Here is a 12221-nt window from a genome sequence, read left to right as displayed (position 1 = left end):
GAGACAGAACCAGTTACTTTAAAGCAATATATAAGGCTTATTCCTGTATCATTTAAAAAATCAATTTTAATAAAAGTTATCTTAAATATTGTTGCCTTTGGCTTCAGCAAATCCTTTTTATTTGTATGGGGTTTTAGATTTTCAATGCACTTTCATGTACACTCATCTCATTTGATTTTCTTAAGAATTCTATGAGTTGATGTTACTATGCTATAAGTAAAGATATCGAGTCCAATTGATTTTTCTGACTACAGGTCAAAGAAAAGACATTCTGAGAGGTTGCCCTAAAAATCCAGTCTTCCTTTCTTGTATAAATGTACCTTTACCTCTTTCTTTTTGCCTTTATCAACATCCCTCTCTGATCAGCATCTTGGAGATATCAATAGTTTGCTGTCTCTATACAGAGGACCCAGGAACTTTTTTTTCATTAACCTCTCAATCCTGTTGTCAAGCCTGGTAAGCAAACAGACGGCACTGTATTCTTTCATTTCTTATTAATATCTTATATTTGTTCTCCTAACACTAATCCTGGTTACAAAGTCTCTACAATGTTCCTCCCCTCCATATCACTCACACATTACCAAGGCTCCAAAATTATAAAAATTTTAACTCTGCACATGCATGATCTATATTCATTCTACTTATTGCAACAAGATTAATTCAATATATGACAAATAGAAAGAAATTATAATTCAGGATTACTTACTAATGACACTGCTTAGTGAAATCCAACTTTAGAAATAAAGAAGTTCTCTTGTGCATCTCTCAGTTATTTCTCACATGCATTTCCTTCTCCTAGTGTGTTTCCATATCCAGATTCATAGAACCACTCTCAGAGCTCTCAGAACCACTCAAACATTTTTCGCTTTCTCCCTCAATTGACTACATCTTAAATATCTTTCGTCAATGTTTGAAACTTTACTGTTAGAAGAGAAAATCAGCTAACTTGACTCAATAGATGATTTTATTGCTTCCTGAAAAGGACCTGACCTCACACAATATGTCCCTCTCCAACCTAGTTTTTTCTCTTTATCATCACCTGCCCTTTTTCTCCTTATCTCTTTTAAAAAATTAATCTATTCCTTTACCAGACTGTTCTAATCATCTGTGCATTCGAGCTCACTGATTCTTAAGAATATGTTACCTCATTTATACATCTTTCATTGGCCTGTTCATCTCACTTTCCATTAGATTTTTCTTATCTCACCTAAAACACAGTCAAATCTATTCTATACACACAATAATAATAATAAAAAAATACCATCAGCAACTTTTCCAATTCTGTTCTCTTCAAGGAGATATTTATTTTAAAATATCCACTGCCCAATTCCTGGTAACTCCTCAACAATTTATAGTCTAACAGCTTGCCTCTCACCATTCTTCTCTATACTTGCTCCTACAATGATTTCTCTTGTATAAGTTATCTATTTCTACACAATGAGCTACCCCCAAACCTAGTAACCATTAAGTGTTGATCATAAATTTACTGGTCAGTGGTTCTGCTGACTTGGACCTTGTTGAGTTGAGCTGGAAGGAACTTGCTTAAATCTATCTGATCAGCTGACTGGTTGTTTTGAAACTGGCTTGTTGAGGATAGTTGGTTGGCTATTAACTGAGGTTAGAGGAATTCATATGGTAACAGTCCAAATCCAAGAAAGCGTAGAAGCATGCATGGTCTCTTGAGCCATATACACAAAACCAGTATATTGTCATTTCTGTTGCATTCCATTAGCTAAAACAAGTAACAACAGGAGTAGAGAAATAGACTCCATGTGTTTGCAGGTGGAATTGCAAAGTCATGTTACAAAAATGATAGCTACAGGGATGGATGGAGAATTGGACCATGTTTTATTTGGACTCCATCACATCTTGCTTAACTTCCTTCTTAGATCAAATCAGTCTCCTCTGGGTCTTCAAGAATTACAATTTCCTAGATATTCCCTTTTATTTCAAGTCTACTCTTTTCAATATCCTTAGTTGTGTGTTATCAATTCTTTGAATATCTGCATTTCTTTAAGTTCATTCTATGGTCTTTTTATCTTATAACTGTACATGTTTCTTCCATGACTATGTCATATGAATTTACTGCCTTGTCAAAGGCTCTGCTTTCATAGAAAACAAATTTTAAAAAATATTCTTTTCCAACAGATACTGTTTTAAAGCCTTATCCCCCCCTTTTTAAAAGATTTTATTTATTTATTCATGAGAGACATATATATATATATATATATATATATATATATAGAGAGAGAGAGAGAGAGAGAGAGAGAGAGAGAGAGGCAGAGACACAGGCAAGGGAGAAGCAAGCACCACACAGGGTGCCCGACGCGGGACTTGATCCCAGGTCTCCAGGATCACGCCCTGGGCTGAAGGCAGCGCTAAACCGCTGAGCCACCTGGGCCGCCCCACATTATTCATTCCCCCTTAACTGAACCATTGCTTTAATTTCTTTCCTGCATTCCTAGCTCTAGCTTTACCTGTCTTCTGGTTATCTGCTGCTTGTGGAATCTTTCTTAAAACTATGTCTGATTATGATATGAAATACTTTATAATTCTAAATCAATCATCTGCTCAAAGAACTTTGATTTTTCTCCCTGGAAAGATTAAATTTTGTTTGAATTTTAGGGTCTTCCACTATTTGATCCCAGTCTATTTTATTCAAACTTACAATAATCCTATATACCTTTCACTTCAGTCATATTACAGTCTCTGTTTCTAGGGCATTTCCTATACATCCCTATTCATATCCCTTTCTCATCTGCCCTTAGTCTTAAATAATTGTCCCATCAGACTCATCTAATCAATCCTCTACTTGTCTTTTAAGAATCAGCTCAAATAACATGCCGTGTGAATCTTCTTCCTGTTTTACATAATATATCTGCATCTATCAGATTTTAATCATTTCAAAGGAAGAAATGATCTCATAGATTATGTTGCCAATGGTCAGAGACTTTATGCCTAAGAGTTATAACATACTAAATATCTGTTGAATAGTGCTGAATCACTTGAGATACAAATTAAAGAAAACCCCATTAAAAGGTAATATATATTTAGTGCCTTTCTAATTGTCAAAACCTGATTTGCATATGTGCATTTGTAGTCAGTGAAATCAGGAAAATATCAAACTAAATTAACTGAAGATCTAATTTTGCGATGTATTCCTTTGCTCAATGGAATCACCAAAATGCCTTAAATATAATAAAAACTAAAGCATATTGGGGTGCCTGGGTAGCTCAGCCTGTTAAGAGTCTGACTCTAGATCTCAGCTCAGGTCTTGATATAAGGCCCTGTAAAAAACAAACAAAGAAACCTAAAGCATATACTTACATCAATATTTATAGTCACTATATATTGAATCAATCTCTGTCCATTCAGTAAAGGTGGGTAACTTTAAAATAGTTTAACAAAAAGCCATTTATGAAAACTTGGATATGGTTTAGGAAAACTAGAAGAGACATAAGTACCTTGAAGCTTGTAATACCTGTCATGGAGAGCTTCACCACCCCTTGGCCAGAAGTGGTGAGGGCCTCGAGGCTTTATCAGAACCTGCAGACACGGCTTCATAGAGAAAGCAAACTTACAGGAGCAGTGATCTTTGGTAGAAGGATGTAAGTAGCCCATAGAAAACACAGAGCTAACACTATTTCCTCCTTCTGATCTCATGCTTGTATTTCCCGGTAGCCAAAATCTAACAAGAAGCCAAGTTTACCCTGGAACCCAAGGACCAAGGGAGTCTAGTGATGTGATAAATAGAGAGCAGAGTGGAGAAAGATGGAGAGTGGATCTAGAAGACAAATGTTTGATATTTGGGAGTATGTTTGGATATTTTACTTTTATTTTTTCTTTCTTCTGATGCTACTGAACCCCAGTTTCAGAAGAACAACTCAGAATTTATTTCATAGAAATGTTTATTTAGTAAAAATGTGAAAGATACTTGTTAGCTAAAAGGAGTCCTCAGGTCCAATTATTTTGCATTTTTTGAAGAAACTCAACATCTGCATCAATAATATGGGAGAAAAAATTTATAGAGGGAGAGTGGATTCAGAAAACTTTTTATTACAGCTTTCTGCTTGAGTACATAATCAACTTCACAGTCAGATATTTTCATGTCTTAGAGTTATTAGTAGTACTAATGTGCCTTATTAAAAGCATGGAAGTATTTTTGTTCTTCTCAGAAAATGTTGTAAAGAACAAAGATTCAGTAATATAGCATTTAGGATTTTTAGGTTAATTTGGTAGCCATCTTATACTTGATAGATACAAACCTGCCCAGAGTTCTCCCTTGAAATATATCAAAGGCCAAAGGGATATATACCCCAAAATTTTTAAGGAATTAATTTTCAACCTTAAGAAGTAGTTGGAAAGATAACATGAGTCAAAATCATTTTAGTGGATTTTTGTTGTCCCAAAAGTGAAGGGACACGAAGAAATTATCCTTTAGAAACAACATCTTTTTTTATTTTGGTTATATTTTAAAGCATACAATCCAAGCTCAGATATAAAGTCTAATTGAAGTCTTATAACAAGTGTAACTATGATACATATTTGGATACATTTTGTTACATTTATTCTAAAAAAAATTGTGTACTATAGAGATTAAGCAATAAAGAGACAGGTCTAAGGCTAATAAATGAGAAATCCTGCAACTGAGGTGATTCCCAGTGTAGTGCGGGATCTGTAAAACATTTTGAGCACATACCAAAATTTGTGTCATTTACTATACTAAAAGCATTGTGGAACATAGACAATAAAGTTTTAAAGGGGCAGCCCAGGTGGCTCAGCAGTTCAGCGCCTTCAGCCCAGGGTGTGATCCTGGAGACCTGGGATCGAGTCCCGCGTCAGGCTCCCTGCATGGAGCCTGCTTCTCCCTCTGCCTGTGTCTCTGCCCTCCTCTCTCTCTGTGTGTTTCTCATGAATAAATAAATACAGTCTTAAAAAAAAAAAAAAAAGTTTTAAAGGATGAAATTGAAATAAATATAAATTGAAGATCTGAGATTTTTAACTTCATACCCTGTTTTGAAGATTATTAATCAATAGTACATACACCAATTTACTCATCTGAATTAAAATAAATTTGCAAAAAAAAAAAAAATAAATTTGCATTCCTCAATGCTCACCTTACAGAAAGTGAAACCCAAAGGCCCTTAAATACGATAGGCCCAAAATTATGAACAAAAAGGGAAAACTATGAAAGGCCATTTTGAGAAAAAAAATTAAATAATTTAATAACCAGTAAGATGTAAGGACCATAGGAGTAGAGGTTCGAAAGGATTTTTTTTTTTTTTTTTTTTTTTTTTTGCTTTAGCCATTAAGCAAATGCTGAGTGAGTTATCCAATGCTAGAGATAGGACACCAAAGCTTAGTTTTATATTACTGTTAATTTGAAAATCTTCCCCTTTGTTTATCGGGATATTTAGCTTTTCTCTAATAAAAAAAGATCTGTTAAGTCTTTTGCCCATTTCTAAAATGGGATAATTTTTTTCTTGTTTAATTTGTACAAGTCTAAACATATAGATATTGGGGTTTTTTTTGTCCCTTTTATGTACTTTTATGTTTGACTTCTCTTCCTCAACATTGTGAGAAACCCGTATTTTGGTGTGTCACTGTAATGTTCATTCTAGTATACGATTCCATTGTGACATTTTTAAATGCTCTAACTCAAACTGCCTTAAACAATAAGGAAATGCATTTTCACCCATAACTGACAGTCCAGATGTAGGACAGACCCCAGGCATGACAACCAGAGCAGCTATGATGTTATCAATAAAGAAGTTTTCTTCCATCTCTCTGTGCTGCCATTCTTATGATCACATGATAGCTGCCAAAGGAAATGGGACTCTGCTTTCTTTCTGTGTCTTGTAAGATAGAGGGAGAGTCCCTCTTCTGACCAAGAAATATAAATCTTTCCCTTCAGTCTCTCTGGGCCATAATTATAAAGAGATACATTTCCATCAAATAAGTAGGCAAAATTTTCAAAGATCTACTCTTTCCTCCCAAAATAATCTATCTATATATCCCCAAGAATGTCATGCATAAAATTCACAAAAATGTAAAGGAACATATAACTCCATTACTATTTAAACTGTACTGCAGCACAAACAAAAAAAATCTTTTTATGGAATACGTATAATCATGGCCATGATAAAGAGTGCAAAATTAGGAAATTACTGGACAATCATATCATGTTAATAGAGAAAGCCAGAAGTATTCTTATCAAAACCAGTAAAATAGCTTATTTGAATAAGTCTTGGGATAAAATGTACAGTGTGGTAATTATAATCAACCATACTATATTGTACATTTGAACGTTCCTAAGACAGTAGATCTTTAAAAATTCTCATCACAAGGAAAAAGATTTTCAACTACGTGGTTGTGTTAACTAAACTTGTTATCATTTTGCAATACATACATACATCAAATCATTGTCCTAAGACATATGAATACAATTACATGTCAATTAAATTTTTTAAATATATTTTTCTTTTTTACTTTGGAAAATTTATTCATAATCTTTGTTCATTAGTTTCTTCATTCATAAACAGGAGAGAATAATATTACCTAGAATTGAGATGCACATATTCTAAATTATGGCGTGGGTATGTACATAGCTTGCTCAAGTTGTTAAATTGTTGCCAAGAGTCTGAGGAATACTGGGCTGAAATTTACCAAGGTCTCTTTCAGCTCTACAGTTGGTAAAATGCTAGTATATAAGAAACAAGATGAACAGAAACATTTCTCCCTCAAGTTATAAATCTAGATTTACGTATGAAATGTTTACCAATTACAAGCTCTTAAAACTGTATTTTTATGACATATACACTATTTATATATTTTATAAGGATTTCCTATATAAGATTTAATAACTATATTTCCTTGTTTATTTCAAACAGTATCTTATGTTTTGTACTCATAAGGATGGTACAAAGGGGAATGAAAAGGTTGGACTTTTTTCAATCGGTAAAGCAATACCATAATATTTCTATTTTAAATTATGTTGTTTCAAGAATGCTATATGAGAATATGTAAGTCCTTTAAAAAATTAAGTAGATACTAGCCTCTTTTAGGGGGGTTGTCCACCAAAATCTGTTCTCTGTCTTCTATAATAATGAAATTATAGCTGGGCAAAACTCTATCACTTGACTATACTTCTCAGCCTCCTTTGAAGTTAAATGGGTTTTATATGATGAAGTTTTACTAACAGAATGTGTCCGGGGTAATTTATGTTATTTTTCAGATCGGGGCAGAACTCTTCCTAGTTCTCTTTCTCTTTCCCATATGCTGAAAGCTGGATCCGGAATAACCTGTTTCTGCCAAGCAAATGAAACAATGACCCAGTGTAAGGTAGAGGAACGTTTAACAGGTTTTGAGACCTTGAAGGACCATGGAGAGCAAAGATTCCAGACATCCTGAAGCACCTGAATCAAACATAGTATGTAACAGGAAAAAATAAATAAATTTTCCACTGCTTTTAATAGTCAATGAATTGTTGGATTTCTTGGTTCTTAGCAAGTCTTCACCATAACTAAAGGCAGGTTCATTAAGTTCAAAATACCATAGAGTCCATTTTAAAATCAAAGATAAAGCAAGGAGATCTGGAAAAATGAAAGGCCAAGGAAAACTTTTATCAGTCCCAAGTATGAATAGGAGATAGATTGTTGTTCAAATTTCTCCTTATAAAAGCTCAAATTTTTAGTAGAATGCTTATCATTCAGACTCTTAAGAGTCAAGCATTCACTGTTGTCCTTTCCCAAATTTTCCCTAAAGCATGACAGATGTCTGAGAGTTTGGGTATACAAAAAGACTTTCTTACTAATAAGTTATCATGAAATAAGCAAAGATTATACTGACAAGTAGATTCTGAACATGAATTTCATAAGCAAAATCTGCTATCCTCTAAACACAATGTAGTTTTAATCCTGATCATTGAGAGATGAAAATCTTAGTTTAAGCTTAAAATTTGAAATTTGAGCATGACTAATCCTTATAAGGTCAGATGTGGTTATTATCTAAGTGTCTTCCTTGGTCCATTATTTCCAGTGTCTAAATATATTCATAGACTGTCTATATCAGATGGATAAGATAGATATATTTCAAAAAAGCATGTTTATATAAGATAAATCAGAATTGTAATTAATTAATCACTAAACAGAAAGATTAATAAATTGTGTCATCTATTCATGTAGATTTTGTGAGAATTTCTCAGTGAAAAATCTGTTTCTTTTAGCAAAATAGAGATTTTGCTTCCATTCCATGGAATGGAAGTATTCATTCCATATTGCTTTGACTTATATCCTAATTTTTTTATAGAGGAAAAGATAAAGGAAGTATAGTTTTGTGAATAGCAGCCATAAAAAATACTGTTTAAAAATGCCAATCCTTCCTGCAACATTGGTTTGCTAACATGGCCTATTTTTGTTGCTCATTTCTATAAATTATAAGCCCTTTTCATATTTTGGCATTGTAGCCCAAAATCACTAATAATTATTAATATGTACCAATAATTCAATTTATTAAACAATTTGGTATTAGTTTCATCATGGCAATACTCATAAACTGAAAAACCTATGTCTAAATTAAAGGACAAGAAATGTCTTCCAGTATTCTTCAAATATGTTATAAATATCACAAACATGTTCAAGTTTAGCAAAGATAGCCTGTTTTATGACCTACAGAAGTATTAATTCCATATTGCTTTGACTTATATCCTAATTTTTTATAGAGGAAAAGATAAAGAAAGTATAGTTTTGTGAATAGCAGCCATAAAAGAGGCTATTTAAGAATGCCAATCCTTCCTACTACATTTGTTTGCTAACATGGCCTATTTTTGTTGCTCATTTCTATAAATTATAAGCCCTTTTCATTGCACAACAACAAATTATGAAAATAAAATGTCAAGGTATGATAATCTGAACTATTATATTATTTTAAATCAAAACAGATCCTAGATCAAACTTTTCTAAAATCAACTTTACCCACTTCTTTAGCAGACGCATATTTTGATATTACAAACATCTTTCGTATTACTACATGGTGCTTTATCAGTTATCAGCAAAGAATTTCAACAAAGTTGAAATATATATCAGCCTTAATCCATCTCATGGGGCATTTTGGTTTCGGAAGTTTTTTAGGAATTATGCTTAAAAGTTGTCCCCACTTATATGTTTTTATGCTCATTCTTTTACAATTTTTTACATACTTATTCATGATTTTAACACAAAAGGTACTTAAAAACTAAATATTTTGCTTGCTTATTGAATATTCCCAATTTTGTCACACGTGGCAAATATTTTTGAACATTTTGATGCATTATTCCCTTATTATATAGAGCTTTCCCTCCCCTATTTATTTATAAGAAGTGGAAAATGTCAACTCAAAGAATATATTTCTCTGCTAATATAAAGTCATATAGGAGGAAAATAGGGAAGGTGTCAGAAAATACGCATTTATGACTTTCACATTTTAGATGATAATTCTCATTCATCAACCACTTACTGTGGCATTTTACACATAACATCTCAATAAAATTTGTATGTTTTGAGGTAGATGTTGCATTCATTTAATGATGAGAAAAGTAAGGCTTGGAGAGATTAACTAATTTAAACCCAAAACGACAGTTAAGTAGTAGCAGGGCTGACATGCTTTATTCCTATCCTTTAATTTCTACTGCCTCCTAAAATTGTTTTATTTCTTTCACTGTAAGAAACGAAGTAAAGGTGATAGAAATACTTTTCATATCCTCACCAAGATTCTGCTTATATTTTTCAGTCAGAGAGGAAGATTGTATTATTTACAACAAATATCAACTACCTTTCAGCAAAATGCACAAAGTGTCTTCAAACCCCAGGAATAAAAAAAAAATCACAAAACTATTTTCCCTGATTTATTTAATTTCTAGCTTTTGCAAAAACTCATTCTTCTCTTCAACTGATATTTTCCATCACTTATACGCTGTATTATATTCATGATTTTTATGAGGTACACTGGTATCTTCTTTACTACTTAGTCAAAGGTGCCTACTCAATAAGATGCGAAAAGGTTTTTTTAGAACATGGTTGTTGAAATCAACCACTTTTTTTTTGTTTCCGTTTTTGTTTTGCCATTGAAACCACAATTGAGACTTAAATCGCTTTGGAGGCTTTTGATACAGAAACAATTAATGATTTCTTAAAAATTATTAAATAAAGTAAGACAGTAGCTGTGCACTGACTATGCTCTAATGCCTAAAATGTAATAAAAATAATGAAATAGTATTTAGACTATCTAATTTTTAATTATCTAAAACGATCACTTACATTAAGCAAATATGGTAGCTCACAAAGAATAAGTCAGACATTGAACCTTGTAAAATGTATACATGACATGTATATTTCTTAAACATGTGTAAAAAGGTAACACACTTCAAAGAATAGTCGTGGGAAGTTTCTAGGTTATTTTTAACGCACTAGGTTTATTTATCAATTTAAAGGATCCCTTATAAGCAGATACTTTAAAAATTTCCTTGGGGGGGGGTAAACAAATCAGTATATATTAGATGTTTAAGGACTAGAGCAGGGGGCAGACACAGAGCTCCTAATAAATATTACCTTTTTAATAAAAAGGTGTTACTTTATAGGATATCCTAAGTAATACTGACTTGTAAAAGCGAATGTTGGCCACATAAGAGATCATGGCTGGAGCATTTAGGGGACTGAAGTATGCACAACAAATTCAACCAACTCAAGATGCATTAATCATTCCTCAAAGAACCAAAACAGGGGGAAGAAAAGGAAAAAAAAAAAAAAAAAAAACAGAAGAGGTCCTCGCGCCACCGTGAAACGTTCAGGCATCGGAGAGTGTTGACTGGCACAGTGTTCTCGCTGTTGTAAAGGCCGCGGCCCAGGGACCCCGCAGGGCAGGAGGCAGGAGGCAGGTGCTGTGCAGGGGGGCGGCGGCAGGGGGGCTCCCGAGGGCCGCAGCGGCGCTCGCCCACAGGCCGCCCACGCCGGCAGGGCCCGGGCGGGGGGGGGGGGAGGGGGCGGAGCACGCGGCGGAGCGGGCCAGGCCGTTGCTAGGCGCGGGGAAGGCGGGGCCGCGCGAAGCCCCGCCCCCCGCCCCCCCGCCGGCCGCGGCCGCGGGCTACAGCCAGGGCCCGGGGGGCCCGGCGTCGGGGGCGCGCAGGCCTGGCTCGGGGGCGCGCGCGGGCGGCTCGTCCCTGTCGCCACGCGGGCGCGGCGGGCGCGGTCCCCGCTGCTCGAGGTGCAGCTGCAGCAGCGCCCGGCGGTACATGGCCTCCAGCTTCTCGAGCCGGGCCCTCAGGGCCCTGGGGCTGCCCGGCTCGTCCTCGAGGCCGGCGCCTCCCGCCCTGCGGTGCGTGCCGGCGTCGTCGCGGCCCGGGCTGGCCCTCGCCGCGTCTGCGGCCGCCCCGTCGCCGCCGTCGCCGGGAAGCCGCAGGGCCTGACGGAAGAGGCTGCGGTTCTCGCGCTTCAGCCGCCGGTTCTCCAGCCGCAGCCGGGCGTTCTCCTCGCGCAGCCGCGCGTTCTGCCGGTCCCGCTCGTCCCGCGCGCGGAGGGCCTCCAGGTGGCTCGCGGCCAGGTCGGCGAACCGCTCCTCCAGCTGCTGGCGGGCGCCGCCCGCACGGCCTCGCCAGCCCACGCCGCCGCCGCCGCCGCCGCCGCCGCCGCCCCCGCGAGCCCGGCCCGGGCGGCCCTGCCCGCCGCCGTCCCCGCCGCCGTCCCCGCCGCCGCAGCCCCCGCGCCTGGTGGCGCCACCACGCATGCGCCACATCGGTGCTGTCCCCGCCGCGCCGCCGGCGCCGTGGGCCGAGGCGCGGGCGGCCGGGGCCGCGGCGGCGGCGACGGAGGAGGAGGCGGAGGAGGAGGAGGAGAGGTGGCGGGCGGCGGCTGCTGGCCGGGGACCAGAGGGGGCCGGGAATGCGCCCGGGCTGAGGCGTGTCTCGTCTCCCGCGGTGGAGCTGCCCCCCGCCCCGGGCCCGCGAGCCGCGGCCAGCGCACACAATGCCCCGGGGAGCGCGTTGCTGCTCAGCCCTCGGGCGGGGGGGGGGGGCGGGGGCGGGGGCGGGGGGCGTGAGTCCCCCGCTGGGCTCTGCGGCCGCTTCCGTGCAGGCCCGGGCGCTGCAGCCCCGCGCAACCGCCGCCGGCACGACACTCCCCAAGCACATAATGATGCTAAAATGATGCGATCCGAGACAGACACAGGGGCAGGTCGGAGAGCTGTAACGACCT

At 38.3% G+C, this 12221-nt stretch overlaps 1 protein-coding gene across 1 annotated transcript; it reads right to left on the bottom strand.

Annotated features, from left to right (window-relative positions):
* Window positions 1-11089: 11089 nt before the first annotated feature.
* Window positions 11090-11763, bottom strand: TUSC1 (tumor suppressor candidate 1). Its single transcript, XM_055301364.1, has one exon. The coding sequence runs from the start codon at window positions 11761-11763 to the stop codon at window positions 11116-11118; it is 648 nt and encodes a 215-aa protein (XP_055157339.1). The 3' UTR covers window positions 11090-11115.
* Between the last annotated feature and the right edge of the window lie 458 nt (window positions 11764-12221).

The sequence above is a fragment of the Nyctereutes procyonoides genome, unplaced genomic scaffold, assembly GCF_905146905.1.
Source record: "Nyctereutes procyonoides isolate TBG_1078 unplaced genomic scaffold, NYPRO_anot_genome, whole genome shotgun sequence".
NCBI classification, from domain to species: Eukaryota; Metazoa; Chordata; class Mammalia; order Carnivora; family Canidae; genus Nyctereutes; species Nyctereutes procyonoides.
This window is presented reverse-complemented; position numbering and strand designations above follow the sequence as displayed.

Excerpts from the sequence above, each read along its gene's own strand:
- TUSC1 (XM_055301364.1), bottom strand. The coding sequence starts at position 11,763 with ATGTGGCGCATGCGTGGTGGCGCCACCAGGCGCGGGGGCTGCGGCGGC.